At 36.5% G+C, this 21,018-nt stretch overlaps 1 protein-coding gene across 4 annotated transcripts in view; it reads left to right on the top strand.

The window, feature by feature from the left end:
• Window positions 1–21,018, top strand: part of AGFG1 (ArfGAP with FG repeats 1) — a 37,556-nt gene extending 16,538 nt beyond the window's left edge. Inside the window, exons 3-14 of one of the 4 annotated variants that reach the window (XM_067301896.1) lie at window positions 2,494–2,609; window positions 3,176–3,338; window positions 4,449–4,605; window positions 9,416–9,535; window positions 10,238–10,309; window positions 11,249–11,458; window positions 13,030–13,213; window positions 13,930–14,009; window positions 14,311–14,403; window positions 18,098–18,253; window positions 19,811–19,902; window positions 20,288–21,018. In XM_067301896.1, coding sequence (XP_067157997.1) covers window positions 2,494–2,609; window positions 3,176–3,338; window positions 4,449–4,605; window positions 9,416–9,535; window positions 10,238–10,309; window positions 11,249–11,458; window positions 13,030–13,213; window positions 13,930–14,009; window positions 14,311–14,403; window positions 18,098–18,253; window positions 19,811–19,902; window positions 20,288–20,347 — 1,503 coding nt within the window. In that variant the 3' untranslated portion in view covers window positions 20,348–21,018. Of the gene's footprint in view, window positions 1–2,493; window positions 2,610–3,175; window positions 3,339–4,448; window positions 4,606–9,415; window positions 9,536–10,237; window positions 10,310–11,248; window positions 11,459–13,029; window positions 13,214–13,929; window positions 14,010–14,310; window positions 14,404–18,094; window positions 18,254–19,810; window positions 19,903–20,287 lie in introns of all 4 variants that reach the window. The other 3 variants (XM_067301895.1, XM_067301897.1, XM_067301898.1) reach the window with 3 other exon arrangements.

The following is a 21,018-nucleotide window of genomic DNA, read 5'->3' as shown; positions in this document are numbered from 1 at the left end:
CCACCTGTGTAGCTGGTGAAGATCTAAAGTCTCACAGGATCCAATTTACAGATTTCTCCTAGAAACTGCTGGAGTGATCAGGCAGACCTGTGACTATTTGAGATGATTTCTCATCCAGTTTCCTCCTCCCTCCCCCCCCTTCCCCCCACGCAAAGGAAAGGCTTGGGTGCATCAGGGTGGAGATGAAGCAAGGAATGGGGAGGAAGAAAGGTGAAAAACTGAGCTGTGGTTTCATTACTGCTGTGGGCTGATCTCAGTAGGGGTTTCAGTGGTACTAGTAATATGGTAATTGCAGTCAGCTTCTTTGATCTGACTTGCCATTTTGTGTGATAGAAGGGGGAAGAATTTCATGGCCTGAAGTGGGTGGGGAAGGGGACCTCCTCTTTCAGGTGCCAGCCTATGTTTAGGCTGGATGTAAACTAATCATCAGGGTACAGCCCCAAGTGCTTTTTGCTAGGCGCAGGCTGTTCTTAACACTTGTCTTTCTGCTTGTCTTAATCTGTGCAAAGCTGTTTCTTTCCTTCAGTGTTTCTGATGTTCCTCCCAGTGCTCAAGTCTGTAGGGAAGAGTTGTGCAGACTTGGCCGCTCCTGCCAGCTGCTGCTACCAGATGTTCTGTCATCATCCACAAACAGGACCTCCTCACTCCCCAGTTCACAGCTATCGCATGCATGCCACTTTGTACAGTTACACTCAGAAAGGACATCCAGTACAGATCTTGCCTCTTCTGGAAGAGGGAATCAAGGGATTTCTGCTGAGGGAATCCCTGGCAAAGGTTTTGGGGAAGTCTCCTGCTTTTGCTGAAATTCTCTCAAAGATGCAGAGAATTTGACTAGTATACTGCTGTAGCCATTCACATTCTTGCAATGTCTGGTCACCTAATTTTAAATATGGAAATACTGCTGGCTTATGGCCAATGAAGTGAAAGATAGCCCCTCTTTGTTAAAATAGTGCTTCATGCTTTTAGCTGCTTTAGGGGAGGCTTGTGACTTTTTTGACTGAGTTCCTAGCTTCTAACTTCACGTGAATTTAGTAAGTTTTGTGCCTCAGTATTAAACAGTTACCTGTAGTTTCATTTCATCCATTATCAGGCTACAAATTATGACTTTAAATATGCAAATTGAAATCAGTGCATTAAATTTACCTTTTTTGGAGTAAATTTGCTGAATAAATGTTGAATAGCTAAGAGGCTTGGTTAAAGTAAAAACTACTGGTCTGATTTTTAGATGAGTATCTAAATTACTAATTTATAGCTACCCTTTGCTCATAGCATCTGTTTCCCACTCTTGTTGTCAGCCTCTATCCAGTAGCTTACAATAGGGACTACTAAATGTTGGACACATGAAATGAGGCTAAAACTGAGACATAAGAAAGCATGAAACATACTCATGCTGTCTGTCTAATCTTTCTGTTGCTCAGAGTGATCTTTGAAATGACCTACCACATCTATCAAAATCAACAACCAGAGCTCCCAGTATTGCAGGGATAAAGTGGAACGCTTGCAGGAGTTTTAAAGAGGGATGGTCAGGACTATTTCAGACAAGGCTGCGGGAAGAAAGGAGATGCATCTTGGAAACAAAGCTTTTTTGGCTCTGCTTCTCAGAAAGAAACCTGTTCTAAAACAGCAGAGTCTGTTTTTAAAGGACAGCTCACGTTTGCATATTGTTTGGATGGATATTCAGGTTACTTGCAGAGAAATCCCTAAGTCCTTGAAGAAAACCTGTTGTTAATTATGTTCAGTATCCCCTTTGTCTTGTTTGGTTTTGAGAAAACAGTCACCTTTCCTCTTGTTCTGGTCGGGAATCAAAGCTGAACATACATGATGCATATTGAGTATTTTGCAATCAGTTCAACTTTTGCTGATTCACAACTACAACTAGAAAGCAAAAGCAGAGCAGAAGGATTTCTTCCCTCCCTTCTCTCATACCCCCACTCAAATTAAAAGTAATGACATCAAAATTGTATATTCAGTTTAGAGACTGCATCATGCTAAGAAAGGCGTTTAAAAAAAAAAAAAAATCCTATACCCAAATAGTAATTGTAAATACTAAAACTTGAGTATTTTAAAAGTTGGCATCTGGGACGTAGTAAACTGATGGATGGGCTCTGGGGAAACTGTTTAAACTCTAAAATGGAGGGTAACAGTATGTGTGGAATTAGGCGAAGGCTCTTGAAAATTACAAATAGAATTTAGGTGCTTTGTCCCTTCCTGAATATGTATTATAAATCTTTCGCAAGAGCAGTATTTGACAATGAAGTTGGATGGTAGGATTTGCTTGTGCTGTAGTGACAGGTGGTCTCAACTTTAACTATTTAGACCAGATAGGGTCCACCAGTCAGTTGTTAAAGAAGCTCAATCTGCAATGATTGATGTGCAGCATACTTTTTTTTATGGTTTGATGTATTAACTGTTGTAAATTTAAATAAGCTTTTAATTAAAATATTTTCTCTGAATAATCAATCTTTTTTTTTTATATATATATATATATATAAGGTGTGCAAACAGATTTGGCTAGGACTATTTGATGACAGATCATCAGCAATTCCAGACTTCAGGGATCCACAGAAAGTAAAGGAATTTCTACAGGAAAAATATGAAAAGAAAAGATGGTAAGATAGCTTTAAAATCTTTTTGATTTAAAAACTATTTTTATGGAGATTACTTCTCTGACCAGGAATAAAAATTTACTAATGTTATCCTTGCAATCTTGAATGTACTGTCCCTTTTGTGTGCCCTTTGGCCTCGATCACACAGCTTCATAAAGTAAAGAGACTTCTGAATAAAGTCCAGAAATCGTACAGGAAGTAGAGAAGGTAAACTATTTAAAGAAGTTTCTCAATGTGTAGTTTATCTTGATGGAACAGAAGTTGTTTAAGGTGGCATTGGCAACAGCATAAAAGGAAGTTTTGCAGGCTTTTATTAAGAAGTAAAGATGCATGTGGCCTTAAAGGGCTATAGAATATTGAAGGTTTGGAATTCTAGCCCATTTTTAAAAATATCTGGCATGTTTAAATCCTGGCTATTTTTCAAACTACTGATAGAATTTGTTGCTGGGCCAGTGGTTAAAATAGCAAAGCTGAGATCTCCTAGCAGTTTTCACGCTTCTGGTCTTGTAGATGTTGGGCAAAACTTTTCATGTTAAACTTATAAAATCAAATCCTCTTGTTCAATGTAGGTATGTTCCTCCAGAGCAAGCAAAGGTTGTGGCATCAGTCCATGCATCCATATCAGGGTCTTCTGCAAGTAGTACAAGCAGCACACCTGAGGTGAAGCCACTTAAATCTCTTTTGGGAGAAGCTGCACCAGCACTGCACTTAAACAAGGGCACACCTAGTCAAGTGAGTAAATAATGACAGAGCTGAAGAGCACAGAACTGTTCAGTTATACTGTTTCTCTTATTAGTAGGATGAGAATTTTTGCAATAGCAGCTGCTACCTAAAAATATGAATATCACTAAAGATAATTTTATGTATTGAAGATCAGACTCTAAGTTAAGCTTGTCTGAAAAGATGCTACCTTGTTATTGACCAAATGGACTTTTTAAATGGTTATTTTCTTGAAGCAGGATCTTTCAGTGTGATTGACAAATTTAATGATGATTGGTTTTTTTTGCTTAAATATGTCAATACTTTGAACCCAATGTGTTTTACTTCTGTGATTTTTCTTCTTTAAAGCAATAAAATGGCTGGTACTGTTAACTGCAAAATTAGTAGTATGTGTATGTGGATGAAAAGTATGCATTGTCACTATTACTTTGCGTGCATCTGCAACTGTCTCATCAAGGGACCTTCATGATGTGTCTGTATGTTATTATGTAAAGCCAAACAATAGTATAGCTTAAGTCTGTAAGAAAGGCTGTTTTTGAAAGGCTGTTTTACCATTAGGGAACAGACAACTTTTGAATGGACTTCTTACACACTCAAAATCCAGAGTCTTGCAACTTGTAGCCTTCCTATGAATTTTTTATCCTGTACTGAATTCTAAATGTTTTTTTCAGAATGCAGTGAATTTTTTTTTTCTAATTTGTAAAACTAAGTTTTATGGCTTTTATTTAAAACTGCAAATACTGTAGAAATGCATAATTTTGAAGTTGCTTGTTTATTTGCGGCTACTTTATTCTTCAGGGCCCCTTTAATGAATGGAAGCCTGCTGCAGAGTTCCCTTAACCATTCCAGTATCATAAATAGAATGCCTGCCTCCTACATAGCAGGAGGGTCTGTGCTGTACAGAGCGTCTTTAAGGCACTTGTTCCTGAAGATTTTGTCTAAGAAACATGCGATTTCATTTGATAAACCTTGTGGTTTGCAAGGAATTATCAGTCAGGAGAGTGCAAATATAGAACTGTTCTAAAAGTAAATGACTCTGTCCTTTTAGCATCTTGCAAAAAAGTCAGTTTGGTAAAATAGCAGCTTTTTTGTTTGTTTAGCTAATTAAAATGTTATTGGTAGTCTCCTGTTGTAGTTCGATCTCAAGGACAGCAGCAACAAGAAAAGAAACAATTTGATCTCCTCAGTGACCTTGGCTCAGATATCTTTGCTGCTCCTGCTCCTCATTCAACTGCTACAGCGAATTTTGCTAACTTTGCACACTTCAACAGTCATACAGGTAAGTATTCTGAGCAGACTATCCCTTTTAAACATGTAAAATATACTTTTATTTTTTGATGACTTTGAACTAAAGTCATTTATGAGGTGCATCTGATTTCTGTGCCTTGAGAGTGTTCTATTGCTTAACCTTTCCTTATAAAAATCTAAAGGAAGACTTGAAAGCAACCGATGATAATACTGTGGGTGTGTGTTTATAAGGCAGGAGTTGCTATAGCCATTTTCTGTGATATCTATGATTCAAATGTTTTCTGCCTACTACCAGGACTTATAATTCTTTGGGGGAGTGAGTGAGAATGAGTAACATAATGTGGGGAGAGGCTGATATTAGACCTTCAGTTTTCTTTCTGAAAATTAATAGGAAGAGCATTCATGGAAGGAAAGCAGATGTAGAGACTTTAAAGGAGTTCAAATCCATTGACAGTAACTGTCAATTTGTTAGAGAAAAACAAGGCTTCCTCAGTTAAAGAAAATACTCTTTTTTTTTTTTTTTTTTTGTCTGTATCAAACTGAATAAAGTCCATGTGGGTAGTATTCTGTAGTTTCAGGAAGAATAAACAACCCTTGAACATATCTCTTGACTGAGGATGGGGGTAGGCCTTGAATTCTTAAAGAATGTCCTCAGTAACATATATTGAGCCCTCAGGGTTTATTTTCAGCTCAAAGATCTTGACCCATAGAAGTCTATTCTAAAGAAAAGTTGATTCTGTGGTCACTGAAGTATGTTGTTGCTAACTTGCATTATAATTGTGGGAAAGTACCTTTGCCTGCCTTGTCTGAATGAGTTTTTCATCTCGTTTTTCTGAGAGAAACTGCAATGCCGCTAAGCAAGTAAGAATAAGAAAAATTTCTTAAATTGTATTGAAACTGCTAAAAGCTGAGACGAACTGTGGTTGAAGGGACACAAGTCATGTACCGGAGGAATTGAGCAAAGTATCAAGGCTTGCTTAAAGTTGAGCTTTTAAAACATGTTGTGAAATGATTGGCTGAATTCAGTAATGCTGAAGAGGAGTTGCTGTTGCAGTGTTTTTTGGTAAAATGCTCGACATAAGCTTTAATGTTAATCATCTTCTTGGAGGTATATTTAATTAAGCAAACTTGTGCTGACTGACCAATATTGCAGTGTTACTGAAAGAAGCTGCAGATACTTAACACTTTCCCATAATTCTAATTCTGTCCAAACTTGTGCTGAATGATTCTATATTTGTGTACTTCATTACTCTTCATGAGTTTCAGGAGGTGGAAGTTCTGTTAAAGCAATATTTCAATATTGTGCTCCAAATCTAGACACAATTCTGCTGCATCTTTTCTGGGTAATAGTTATAAGGATAAGATGTGATATGATCACTCCAGAATAAATTATATATATATTTTTTAAGATTCTGTTAATTTCTGGTTGAAATAAGTGCTGAAAATCACAAGGGTGAGGAATATCCAAATATACAAACTTTTTTTTATTTCAAAAATTGCAGATTGTGTTCATTCCCCTGACTCCTTTGCATAAGTTTTAGAAGATAAAACACTTTCAAGGCTTGTGAATTAATTTCTAAAAAAACAAAATCCAATTCCAAGCATGTGATAGCTGAATGTATATCACAAACCAGTTTTTTGTAAAGTTGTTTTCTGGAGCACTAGTATAAAATGTTGGTAAGGTTTGTGTTATGTGCAGTAACCACAGGGTAGCATTAACAAAAACTGGTAATGAAAGACTACAGACTCTTCCCTTTAGAATGCAAGGAGGAGGGTTTGTAAATCTATCAACTTTTGCAAAAATAAGTTTTAAATGATCATTTAGTGAGCCATGAACATGTAACTTGTCAGCCAATCACACACTGTAGCAGAGGATGGAAGATTTTGCATCTGATCCAGTGCTGCTTTCTCAGAGCCTGTGGTCTATTGGCTGGTGTTCTTGTTTGGGCCTTGGTGCTTTTTGCTACCCCTGCAAAATGGGGATGGACTGTTTGTCCTTCCTGTGTGTACGCTATGGCTACCTAAAGAACTTGCTGAAGAGCAGCAGCCAGGTTAATGTCTGCTAAAGCAGTTACTCTCTCTGCAGTTAAGACACAACTGAGTGTAGAAGCTGGGAGGAAAATATTCAGAAATCTCTGCTGTGATCTGTGATATCCACATGTAAAGCGTGAAAATAACACAGGCAGTGTAACTTCTGATATGTTCCTTTTTTGGAGTTTCCTGATACACCATGCTGGCTCAGGCTGTTGCTGCGTGTTGAAGGGGAAACATGCTGACCTCCCATTTACTTTATGTGTCTAACTTGCAAAGTTCCCTAACTTCTGCAAAATGATGAGATTTTGAAGGCGAATAGTAGATAACTATTCTCCCGGTCTATTGCTTATATACTGCTAATAGTGACAAAAGAAGTTAAGAATTATTTGGCGTGCAGACGTTCTATGAACTTAGCGTACCTGAACAAAAGGTTTTAAAAAGGCATGATGACACAGGACAACTCTGTCGTGGATCACGAGGAAGAACAGACTTCACTCAGAAGAAATATAGTAGTACAACACAATTATTGTCTTCTGGAGAATTATTTTCAATTTCATAAGTAAATAAATGCAGTCTTTATTACAGAGGCTTTTGTTTTGGAATATTTCATACCGTTATACTGCACTTTGTAGTGGAAACCCCGCAGGAGGAGTTGAGCAAAGACTGTGAAGGCTAGCTTGTGTTGCCATGACTGTGGTGGTGTCGTACCTCCAAGCTAGCTTTAGCCAGTTGGCTTTTGTGCCACCTCATTGATCTGCAGTCACCACAGCAGTTGCAAATTTGGACCTATCTGTAATCCACTGAGGTTCCTTATGTTAGTGATGTTCTTGGGCTTCTGGGTGGAAAACTTCAGTTTGGAATTGACAGTCCATCCTTAAAAACATGATGTACATATCATCCAGGCACAGAAAAGTACAGGTCCTTACCTGGTCTTTACTTTTGTGCTACTTTCTCATTGTAAAGTTTGAACCTGTGTAAAATAATGCAAGGTTAATATCTGAATACTCTGCAGAAGAGTCTTTAGGGCACTGTTGTTTTAACATGGGCTGTCTTGTAAATCATACTTTTGTATCAGCTGATTCAATAAAATCATTAAATGTAGGCTGTAATAGAATACATTCTGTTTTCTCAGTCTAGATTTGAAAGGTACTTGATTCAGGATTCTTCACGTAGTTGTCTGTGTGTGTGAGTAGTTCAAATACAGAACTTTTCCACAAATCTAGGAATGACATAAATTTTGTGAACTTAATACTATTCAGTAAATTAAACACAGATATTTGTGTAGCTCCTACCCAGTTGATGCCTCACTGTAATAGCATCATCTCCATTTTTAATCAAATTGTAATTGAATTCTTACAGTGGAATTTGGAGTCTTTAGAATGCTGTCTAATGACAGAAACTATTTTTCCTCTATTTTTGTCAACTTTTTCCTCCTTGCCCACTTTGAAGGGGAAAACTTCAGGGCTAAACTTAGTCCTGGGAGCTTGCTTTCCCTCTTCTCCCCCTGCCACTCCCACCGCCACCTTCCTTGTTGACTCTTGTGAGTGCTCTTAATAAAAAGTTTATCAAGTAGAGTTGCACCTCACCCTCTCTCCCGATCCCCCACGTGAAGGGGAAATACCTGTACTTGTGTTTGTATTATTAGCATTGTGCAGTAGTTGTATAAAAATGCCCTTTTAGTTTATAAACTTGTAGTACAGATGCTTTTTTAATAGAAATTGTTCAGTGAAATAATGCAACCTTTTCTTTAAGTAGCCAGCATTACCTATAGCAATACTTAAACCATCAGCATCATTTATTGTTCCCATGGATGATTTACTTGACTGCGAAATTCCTCCAGGCTAACCTGGAAGTGCTGACCTTAATAATAGAATGTATTCCCACCACTTTCCCACTAAAAGGTGTTTTGTTAGCTTTCTTTAAAGAGTGACTCAGCTTATCTCTTTATATTTGATTAAAAACATTTTCTGCTTGCTAGTAACAGTGGCTAAGACTTTCAGGGCAGCTTATCAGTTAGGTACTCAATTCCTGTTGAATTTTCATGCTTGAATGACCAGCTGTTTGAAGTTAGATGGATTTTAACTTTTATTTCCTCCTATAGTATGGCACGAAAGGAAGGACCAAACTGAAATTCTGTTTGAAATTTCCTTGGATTTTATTTTGTGGATTCACTCTATGCATGTTATCTTCTTGACATTGGTATTGATTTTCCATATTTCTGTACTTTGATTTTAGTTTTTATAAAACTTAATTTTACAGTAAAATGCATTTATAAGCCTAGCGGAAACTATTCAAGTGATACTAAACTAAATCCCCCCAAGGAAGAAGCTCTTTGTATAGGAAGAATTCAAATTGTTAGTATAAGAACACCTTCTAATTTCTGTTCTCAAACAAATGCTCAGTTAGTCCACAAATCCTACTTCTGGGAGGCAGTGTTTAGAGTGATACCTTGTTTGGCTTCTACAGCTGTCTTTGGTATTCTATGCTCTTTGGTTGTTTTTCCCCAAGCAATGTTCGCCCCAAACACTATAGGCTTAAGCTAGACTGGACTTCATTAGGTCATGTAGCTGTGAGGAGGAGAGAAGAAGTAGCAGTAACTGACCTAGGTCTGCGAAGGCGATTCATGAAAGTTTGTTTCAAAGACAACTTTTATTTGTAGAATATTATGTATACTTCTTATGTAAAAAGAAATTACAAGGCAGGACACAACCCTTGGAGGCTGTCATGACCATTAATTCACTTAATACATCTGTTTTTGTGTTTTTTCCCATATCCATTAACATGTTTTGTTCCTTTGCAATTTACAGCACAGAGCTCTGCAAATGCAGGTTTTGCAAACTTTGATGCATTTGGACAGTCTAGTGGCTCGAGTAATTTTGGAGGTTTCCCCACAGCAAGTCAGTCTTCTTTTCAGCCCCAAAATACAGGTAGAACTCCTAGCACTTCTGATTAATACTTAATTGAAATAAACCATACCTTTAGGTTGGAAGACACTTGAGTTTTTCTTGCATCTGCCTGCTTTAGTGCAATCAAGCCATCTGAAGCTCTGGGGAAACTCAAAATGAATTCCTTCTGTTTGGTGTTGATTTTCTTTTCTTTTCTTCCTTTTTTTTTTTTAATGCTACTAAGAAGTCTGATTTATGGGCACTGTATGTTTATTGTTAGCTCTACACCTGAAAGAATTATAAAAATAGAGCACAACCATGCTGCTTATGATAAATATTAAATTGACTATTTTCATCTTAGAAGGGTTTCAGTAAACCCAAAAGCACATCAGACTACTTAAAAAAAAAAAAAAAAAAAGTATGTCTCTGTGTGTGTGTGTGTGTGTATATATAATATGTATGCACACACTTTACTATGGCTGTCAAAGGGCTTCATGTGTAGAGCCTATTGCTAAGATTTATTTTGTTTTCCTTTAATTTGATCATGCTTTAAAACTTTTGCTTGAGCTTACACTTGCTGTTTGTCTAGATCTTTGGCTGACTGACTCTTTTCCTTTTTTTTGTTTTTTTGTCTTTTTTTTTTTTTCTTCTTTTGAGTGTGGTGTTGTTTTAAACTTTTTTTTCAAATTTTCTTTCTCCCTTCTTATGTTAACTTTAACCCCCACACAATTTCTGGCTGTCCAGCGTTCAGAACGCTTTCATCTAGCTGCAGTTTTGGTGAATTTACTTCAGCTTTTCCTCTTCAGGCTGTGCACAGTAAGTTCCACGCAGTGGAAAACTCAGCTTGCTTCACTGTTTGCCATTGTTGTATAGCATTTTCAGTTCTACTGTTGCATATGTCTTAACTTCATTGATTAAGCTATTAAAAAGTTGCGTGTCTTTTTTTTGTTGTATGAGTGGAATCCTCAACCAATTATTATATATTTTATATTTAATGTACCTAATGGAACAATTTAACACTCTGGACACTGAAGAGTTGGAAGCTCATAGTTTCATATTTAAATACAAGTTCTGTTATATGGACCTAAGCCACATTTTTCAAATTGACTTATATGTCTTTGAGGTCAGAAGAGACTTGATATAAAAAGAGCTGCATCTCCCCCTTAAATCCCACCCCTTTCTGACTGGTTGCAGTCTGAAAATCTGAGAATAAAAAACTGAACAAGTCTCTCTGAATCTTGACATGGTGGCATATCATACTACTTTTGGACTTTTGAGCTGTGTTTTTTGCCTGGAGTAATGACTGACATCTGAAATGGTCAAACATATCGTACCATTAAGTAAATTCAAATAGTAGCTATTCATTAGACACATAAGAAAGGAAAATGAAGGTCCTGCATTCTGAATTTTTAAAACTGAGACCAATATTTATTTTTCTAGTAAAATGTTATTGCTGAAATTAGGTACTACCCATAAACTGTTAAAGTAGTTTTGCAAGATCTAATTATGACTGTGATCAAGCTGTTAAAGGTTTTTTTAATCTCTGATCTACAGACTAAATATTATAAATTATTTAATCTGGTGATCCAACATGAATTTGAAGGATATGGGAAAGGGTTTTAAACCTGTGGGATGGTGCAGGGGGAAGATGTTGCTTCACGTAACCCCAAAGAGGTGGGATTATTGTGCCACCGATTGCAGTTGGAGAGACTTCTAGCTTTGAGTATCGATCATGTTTGACTTATTTTGTTACAGGTGGAAGTGCTGGATCAGTGAATGCTAACTTTGCTCACTTTGATAACTTCCCCAAATCCTCCAGTGCTGATTTTGGAGCCTTCAGTGCTTCTCAGAGCAACACAACGGCAACTGCAGTCAGTAAAGCTGCAGTGAATAAACCGAATCTCCAGTCAGCAGACAAATATGCAGCTCTTGCTAATTTAGATAATATCTTCAGCACAGGGCAAGGTATTAAATTTTATTCTTTGACATGTTTGTACTACAGTACTTTTATTCCATATCACAAGGATGGCTATGTCTGTCGAGATAGTAACTTACTGTGTTCCAAAATGTCTGTCCTCTAAACTATTGGTGGAATTTCACTTATTTAAACGCTGTGTTGCTGTGTGCCATAATGTGCAAGACATAAGTTCAAAATTAACATGGCCACTCCAAAAGGATTCCATCAGAAAATGAATTTTTGGGAACCTACTTGCTGTCAAAATGAAGAATTCTAGATTGAAATGTCTAAATAATGATTAGTGCAGTAATGCATTTTTTTAGATACTTGAGCTAAAAACCTGTGGTGAAGTTTCTTTAATGGAGAGCAGCAGTTATTATGAAGAACTGCAATAGTAGCTTTCTCATACCAGAATTTCACTAGCATACAGATTGGTTTTATTCTTTATATTGTTGAAGCACTAAACAAGTTTCATCAGCTACCAAAAATATTTATATGGTATGTGATTCTGTTAATCTTTACTTTAAGTTTGTAGGCACCTCACGGTTTCTGCTTGGGGTGAACCAGCGTTAATTGGCAGTGGATAATAGTTCTGCCAAAACTAAAGTTGAAATTATTTTTAGTTTGTTAGCACAGATGCAAAATTCAGCTTCAGTCTGTGTTCAATACAAGCCTACAAGAAGATTATATTCAGTCAAGTCACTCTGTCTCCTTGGCTTAGCAATCCTTATGAAGGGTTAAGTTATAGAAGTATAAAAATTCCAAACAGAGGTTAACTCTTTTAGTAGCAAAACTGCACTGGATATAAGGAGCAAAACAGATGACTCAAGGTCAGCCCTTTGGCAAAAGATGCTGTGGTATCGTACCTTTCTTCCTACTTATTATCTATAAAAATCTGTGCTTATCTTTTGGGTTCATTACTACTGTTGACGTATAGAAAGATAATACTTTGTTGTTCTGTGTATTTTTGTATCTTCTACTTCCCATTATCATGGTTCTTTGAACCTCATGACATCTTACAGAATACCCTATTCGCTTGGTGCCGTAAGAGTAGTCATTTGAGGACACTGTCTCTGTAGAGAGTGGCTGAGAAGCAGCATCTGTTAATGCTTGTAAATGTAAATTCAGGAGATGGAAAAACTTGAGTATGGATTTACCTAATGCTATGCTGAGGAGACATGACTAGTTATTCTGTAACTTTTTTTTTTTATTGCTTCTCAAATGGTGTGAAAATTCAAGTGTTGATCTGTAATGTAGAGGTTTGTTCTGAAATGGTATTTGTGTTTTTAAACAATGAATTCTTCTAGTTGAAGAAAAGACAATAGTATTAAGTCATTATATTCTGGGAAAAGCAGAGGCTCTTTGGAGCTGTAGAACGTGACACTTTGCTAATAGCAGTGGCTTGGTAACTTTTTTTTTTCTCTATAGGCCATAATGCATATTTCATTTTTAAGTTGGAAACTGAAATCTGTGTGTGTCTGAACTTCCATGTAGTATTCAACATTAGCAGAGCAGGGCAGAAAACAGAGATGGCAGAAAACCATCTTCGTTATTTTTAATCTGGTATCTCTCTTTCTAGGTGGTAGCGAGCAAGGAAGCGGCTTCAGCACTGTAGTGACAGCATCAGCAGGTCCTGCTTTGTCAGCCCCAAGTCAGTCAAGTGCATCTTCAGACAAGTATGCGGCTCTAGCAGAATTAGACAGCGTGTTCAGCTCCACAGCAACCTCTAGTAATGCATATACTTCCACCAGTAATGTTAGCAGGTACTTTTTATTAGAAGTAATAGTCTGTAAATTGACTTCATCAGTATATGGAAAAATAGCTCAAGGGAAGTTGCTTAAAGCTGATTATATTTTTTCTTACCAAAAATAAGGAAATAATGAGTTTAGAGGTACTGTTGAAACTGCATTTTTTTTTTTTTAAGTAATAGTACTGTCTGTTAGATGTTGTAAGAGAAAATGAATATTGTCTGTCAGCAGAATGTTCTCTGCGCCTTTCTAGTCATTACATACTAAACCTCTTAAATGGTAACACTTCTGTACAGAATATTTGCATGCATATTTAAAATCATAGCATTATCCCTGGCAAAAGGTTATTGGGATATTTGTAATGTATATAGTGCCAATCACTTGTTTTTAGATCATTAAAGTAACGAAAAACAAATGCCTGTTAGAGCTATGCTTGGTTTTGCAAGTACCCTAAAGCTTTTGCTTTGCAACTTTATGCCAGTGGCTTCTGTTCAATATTCTCTCTCTTGCTGTTGGTGGAAAGGACTTTCCATTGCTTAGTATAAGTATGTTAGTCTCTGACCCTGGCATCAGGGCCTCAGTTCCTGGCATCAGTGGATTATATAGAAATTTGCCAACTGTGCCTAAGCATTCCTTTCTTCTATTCTTTTACATGCCAGCAATAATTGTAGGTTGTATTTAATTGTTAAACAAGCAACACTGACTTCACTGAATGTGTGGATTATTTTCAGCAATGCTTTTGGAACAGTACCTGTGGCTGCTACTGCACAGACACAGCCTGCATCTTCGAGTGTGCCTGCTCCATTTGGAGGTATTTAAGTGTTACTAACACTTTTGCAGACTGTAAGCAAACACCTTGATGCTATACTTTGGACACTAATGATACTGAAGTTGCTAAAGGATGCCAAAAAAATATTGTTGTCTGTGTGGGTGATACATTGCAAGTTAATCACTTTATAATAAATTCTTTTTTTCTTTTTCTTTTTCTTATGCCATTATAGATATTTGTGTATCTCTGTGTAAAAATCATATAAATGTAATGCAAGTCAGACTGACTATTTTAAAAAGATTTTTGTATTTTACTAAAAATAAAATAACTTTTAATCTTTCAGCAACACCTTCCACAAATCCATTTGTAGCGGCCCCTGTTGCCCCAGTGGCACCTTCAACAAATCCATTCCAGACAAATAGCCGAGGAGCAACAGGTTAGAAAAAAACACTAATCCTTTAAGAAATTTACTTTCAAGACTTTCGTTGATTCTTTTTTCATAACTCTAATTTTTTTCTTAAAGGCTTTTTTGTATTACCTGTCTTTAGTCTTTATTTGGCATACTGTGTGTTTGTTCAATTAGTAAAATGGTTACAAATAGGATGCAAAAGTCAAGTGCTTTTTTCTTTGTTTTTTTTTTTTTGATTAGTGATATTTTTGTTGGGCTGAGGACATTAGGAGTTGGCCAGAAACAGGAAGCTAGAATTTCAAGATTCATCTTTGAAAAATGTCAAAATGATCTGTTTTGAGATGTTTTGATACTCCCTCAGCTATTTGTAGGTTGCATACTGCCAGTCGGGTACCTTCCAAGACTGCAAACGTGGCTTTGAAGCTGGCTTCTTGGTAGTTTGCCCTGAAGTTGGGCATCTTGAAAGCCCTGCTGCCAAGCTAGTACACTTGAATTTTTTTTTTTATTTCCAAGTCCTGAAGGCCCTCAAAACCAAGGCTGGCAAAGAGCTGGAGCTAGAACCAGGAAAGACAAGGCTTTGGAACTATTAGCTCCTCACCAATCCCTTTATTCAGTACTCCACCTAAAGAATTATGGAGTGATTTAAAATAAAAGGTGGTAGGGAGGAGAGTGCAGTATTTCAAAATGTGCCTAGACTTGGACCAATTAGTGTCTACTGTGGAGAGGAAAAACTGACTGAAGTTTTGGATTGAGTAAGAGTTTCGATTCCCCCACCACCACCACCACCATATATTTTAACTGGATTCTGACTGGTTTATCTGGTTTCTTTCTCAATATTTTGTTGCTGTGTTGTATGATATTTTACTAAACTAGTTTGGGGTGAGTTTTAAAAAAAGATTTAAAAAAAAAAAAAAATACCGTGGAATATACTTTAGTGGAAGTCTTAAAACCCCTTAGACTCTGTAGCAGATTGGGAGTTCCTGTTCTGCTTTAGTTAAAATTCAACTCTTGTATAAGCCATACAAGAGCCCGAGTGCTGATACCAAACTGTATTTGGAATAAAACTTGATTCTGGAGAAGCACCATAAAAATACTTCTTTCAAACTAATGTGAAGATGGAGCATGTTTACAGGATCAGTGACTAATTAAAATGAATGTGTTGAAACAGGTGAATTGAAAGTGTCCTTTATTTTTTTTCCCTCTTCTGTAACAGCAAAATAACAATGTTTGAATATATGATCTGAATGCTCATGGTATACATCTAATTTTCTCAGGATTCTGTAAATTATAACCTCATAGACAAAATAACTTAAGTCTTTTTAAAAACAAACAAACCTGTGCTGCTGCTTAGAGCACTAATCATGAATTTAGCTGCATGTTATTTTGTGCTTATTTTCCTTTCTTAAGGCACTGCTAAATTTTGGCACTTTTATCTACCTGGACTTGTGGGGGGGGGGGGTTGTGGTGTGTGTGTTTTTTGTTGTGTGTTTTTTTTTGTTTTTTTTTTGTCTTAAATCATTTGTCTGCTTTATATATGCATTTTAATGTTGAACTGTGCTTTGCTCAAAGTTTTAGGTAGGTTGAATTAAACTGATCAGGCTGAACTAAGACTGAATTGATCAGATGCTTGTCTCCTGCTAAAATGGATTCTGTTTTCAGTCCCTTTTGGGATGCTCTGCAGCTAAACTTACTCAACTATTTAGTGACTTTTTTTAAATCCCATGACTAACTGTGCTATTTTAGATCATCTTTAAGAACTTGTAGCCTTCAGAAGCAGCATTCTTAATGGACTGTGAAGGAAGTTACTTCAATGTGGATGTCTACCAAATGGCAATATAACAAAGTTAATTGGATAAATCCACTTTAAGTGTGTGTGAACTGAACCACTGTACCCTTCTTCCACCTTCTAAACTGTGCTACCCTTTGCTTGCAGAGGTTTCCAGCACTCGCTGCTGTACTGAGGTTACGTGCTAGATAATAGAGATACCGACTATAGATAATATTCTACTTTCAATGTAAGGTGTAAACTTGTAGCCTATCCTTTTTGCTAAACTTTCTTTTTGCATGAGCTTTGCTGTTTATTAGATGGGACATCTGATTTGTAGGATTTATTTCTAGTGTTATCTTATGTGAATCTATTGCTGGTCATACTATGGAAGAATTATTTGGTTTTAAGTGTTGTACATATGTAAAAGTAGTTATCTAAGAAATTATTCAAAAGTGTATAAACTACTTGACATTGTCTGGTCTCTTTGTGGCTTCCATAAGGCCTCTCGGGAGCAATGCACTCTCACATATTTCCTCAGGCTCATTTTGGTAGGTGGCCACATTTGGTATTAAGTTTTGTGTGGCTAGTTGCTCTTGCTTGTAAAAGCTTATTGGCAGCCATCTGGTTCTCTGCACATAGAATTTCAGCAGGCTCTTGCCCTCTTTTAAAACGGCATGGGTGTGGGTATTTGGCAACTGGGAAAGCGGGGGGAGAGAAGTATAGGCGACCTGTGTTAAGCAACTGAAACAAAACCATTATTGATAACCTCCACGTCACAGATAATGTTAATATGCTGAGTGACTCTTGAAGTTTATACTCATAGTAGCTTGATACCTTTTGGGATATCCCAAGTCACTGCTCTTTTTGTGCTTTTGGGTTTGCTGTTCTAGCAAGTTTTCCTGTTGAATAGATTCTCTGCTAACTGCAACTTGAGAGCAGTGCTAGTGTGTTAGTTTAGTACGTACTTTATCAATAGTTTATGTATGTATAATGTCTGCCCTTGGGTAATTTTGAGGTAAACTGGTAATTAAGCTATATTTATTGCTACTTTTTTTTTTAACTGGGCTTACTTAAAATCTGCTAAAACATGTAACATTTCAAAAGAACAGTCCTGTTTAATGTTGAAGTAGAAGAAAATGCCTGGTATGTGTTTGTACCAAAAAGCCTTCTATATACTTCTCACTACTAGAATAACTCCCAAAAGACTTAATAATGGTTTTGTTGCTACATTTTTGCACTTAATTTGCTCTTATTTATTTGTCTGAAGGCATGTGGGATTGCGTATGTGCTGTACGTTCTTTACTTGAAATGTTCAGCAGAGAATCAGATGAAAAGACTTCTTTTGTTGTTGTTTTGTTTAATTCTTACCTCAATGGTAAGAGTGTTTGCAGTAGGAAGCCTGCGCGCTAGTTGATGTGCATGGTGAGGATTTTATGTAAAGTGACGCTGAGGATGGGACAAAAAGCAAGGGGATGCATGTATCCCTTATGTTTTGTTTTGTTTTGTTTTGACTTGTAACTTCCTTGGAATTAGGGAGGTATTTTCATGCTTTTTTTTTTTTTTTTTAGTGAAAGGGAAACAGAGGGGCTTACACTGCTTGAAAATGCTTGCTTCTGATATACACACTCTTACCAGAAAAAACTCTGGGGGAAGTATTTAATAATGCAGAGAACGGAGAAAAGAATTCCCTTTTTAGAAAGTTTGTCTGAATGTTTGCTGAACTAGCAAATTTGAAATGATTCCATTCATTTTAAAATGCAGAAGTAAATCATGCATCTAGTTTGTGGTAATCTGAGCTAACAAGTCAATTCAGTGGCTGTAGAAGTTGAATCCAACTCCTGTATGGTCACTGAGGCATTAGGATATTCTTCTTAACATGATGTTATACTAATTTGTCTCATGAAAAAAGTGATTTCTTGCAAATAATTGAATGTTATTTTTCCCTACCAGCAGCAACTTTTGGCACTGCATCCATGAGCATGCCTGCAGGATTTGGAACTCCTGCCTCCTACAGTCTTCCTACTAGCTTCAGTGGCAACTTCCAGCAGCCCACATTCCCAGCCCAGGCAGCTTTCCCTCAACAGACTGCTTTTGCTCAGCAGCCAAATGGTAGGTTTCTACATTTTAGATAATCTTGTTTAGATGAGAAGAGCTTGGAGAAAATGATCTGCTTGTACATTAGCGCTAAAGGGTGCATATTTATTTTTATATGAAGTTAATAATAATGTTGATGCAGGGGGAGAGGTCCTATGCTATAGATTGGCTCTTTAGCTGACTTTTCTGGGTAGATTTTGTACAATGGCATAACTCAAGCTTCACCCTAATTTGATACTAAAATTGTAAATGTTCATAGGTTTAAAGGCTTTTTTATACAGGAAAACTGTTTTTTCTTGTCTTCATTTTGTAATCTGTCATAGGTTATAGTATTATATAGGTAGCAGTGTCTGCAACCTATTATGACACTTTCTCCAACTTTATAGGGTACAGGCAGGACAAAATTGGAAAGTACACTTTTTTCCTGAAATGGAAGTGCTACAATAAAATCCAAATAAAGTGCCTATGTAGAAACTGGAAATTGATTAACTCTGAACAGTTGGAAATAAAACAAAGTCATATTTTTTACTTACACTTGTAATAGTGTCTTATTGTTCATTATCATAAGAATTTACCTATAAAAAAACTTTTAGCTTTATGATATTGACACATCTGTGTCGTATAAAGCTTATAATCAGTTCTCTGGAGCTCTCTTGCACAGCACTTCTGGACATTAGCTCTAGGATGCAATGGTTCTTAGACTGTAACATTTACAGAGCAGTCATGTTGTCAAGTATCATCTGAGTGCACTGTTGATAAAACATTAATAAAAAAGCAGTAATTCTTTGGACCAATCTTCTGGAGAAAACAAAGCAGATCTAGTTTACACTTGCTGGTTATCTGAGTGAAACTTCTTGTCACAGACGCATGTATGTATACTTTACTTGAATATTAGAGCAGTAAACTCTTTATAGAACTGAAGATGAATCACTTTTGTCCGATTTGTGCAGTCCATATGACTGCACACTGAGGCAGACTAGGAGCATTCATATTATCTAGTAATACAGCTGAGGTGTGAAGAAGTAACTCCTAACTGAGGATGGTGAAGTTTTAAACTCTGCCTGTTTTCCAGATTATTTTTAATTACTAAATAGGGGCAAGCTCTAAAACCAAAAATGTTTAATTTGGAAGGAACACTTGCCAGGCTTAAACAGTTCCAACTTTCTTACTGTTTTCCTTTTCAACCAGTGGACTTCATACCTGGAACACTCAAAGTTCTTCCTGTACTTAAATTTTTCTAGTCTATGAAATGCTTTTATTTCTACATTCGGGCTAGTTGGGGTGGAGGAGAATGCTGCATATTTGAATTAGAAACAGGTCTTGCTAATGCATCTGTTTCCCTAGTATTGCAACCAACTTGTACATATAAGCAGTCCTAATATAAATAAAGGTTGAGTGATGAAGTCCAAACTTAATATTGTAAAATTTGTATAATACTATATAACATTTATAGGATCAGCCCTGCTGATCTGGTACAGTCCAAGCTTCCACTTATTTTTATGGGGGGAGATGGAGTAAAGAACTCTGACCATTGGTTACTAGTATTAATATTTTCACTGTTATCTTTCCAAGGAGCAAGTTTTGCTGCATTTGGACAGGCAAAGCCTGTAGTAACTCCTTTTGGACAAGTTGCAGCTGTTGGAGTATCTAGTAACCCTTTTATGGTAAGTGAGTTGATGCAAGATAATAATAACTTCTGCATGTCTAAAAGAGGACATAAGGTATAACACTTAATTTAGAGACGCATACAGATTGTTTTCCTTTCAAATAAGGGAAGGCAGCATGTGAATCTACCTAAATGCAATTCAGTATTCTGATGACATGGCATTCATAATGCTGCTCATAATTGAAAGGGAGATACATACCTACTGTGCTCTTTACAGTAGTCCAGTTTCAGAGAGCTACCAAAAAAATGAAAAGCTGTAACGTAAAAACAAATCATTTCTAGTAAGTTGTTTTTCATTTGATATACCATGCATTTAGGGTTTGTAGTATGGAAAAAAATCTTAAATACTTGTCTTATTTTTTCTCTTTTCTTTTTTCCCCAAGGCTGGTGCACCAACGGGACAATTTCCAGCAGGAAGCTCATCAACCAATCCTTTCTTATAGCCTTATAGACACTTTACCCAAAAGAACTCTTATGTGGTCACATAACATCTCTGCGCCTCTTGCACTGTTGTCTTGTTTCACTGATATTAGCTTTAAACACACAAAAAAAAGTCTTTAAGAAGTAAAAATAAAAGCCTGCATTGTGTACCTTAGGAAGAAAAAAACAAAACGAAAACAAAACCACCCCCCACCAGGTAATGATGTGCAAAACAGAGGGCTGTGGTAAACATCCTTGAACCTGTGATTTGGCAGGTAAAAAGTAGCGGTATCATGTATATTAAAATTGGCTAATAAGTTATTGCAGATACCACATTCATTATGCTGCAGTACTGTACATATTTTTCTTAGAAAATAGCTATTTGTGCATATCAGTATTTGTAACTTTAACACATTGTTATGTGAAAAATGTTACTGGGAAATAGATCAGCCACTTTAAGGTGCTGTTGTATCTCTTGGAATGAATGAGCTACATCATTTTAACCATTGGTATTGGAAGTCATGAAGTTAAATTGAAGGTTTGTTCATTTCTCAAAATGTTTTCCTTTCCTAAGAGCTCTTCTATTTATACATGCCTAAATCTCTAATGTTAGAGGGATACCTGTCTGCATAATAAAGCTGATCATGTTTTGCTACAGTTTGCAGGTGAAAAAAATAAATATTAGAAAAAACAA

The sequence above is a fragment of the Apteryx mantelli genome, chromosome 9, assembly GCF_036417845.1.
Source record: "Apteryx mantelli isolate bAptMan1 chromosome 9, bAptMan1.hap1, whole genome shotgun sequence".
Lineage (NCBI taxonomy): Eukaryota > Metazoa > Chordata > Aves > Apterygiformes > Apterygidae > Apteryx > Apteryx mantelli.
The sequence above is the reverse complement of the archived record's forward strand: the minus strand, read 5'-3'. Positions and strand labels throughout refer to the sequence as shown.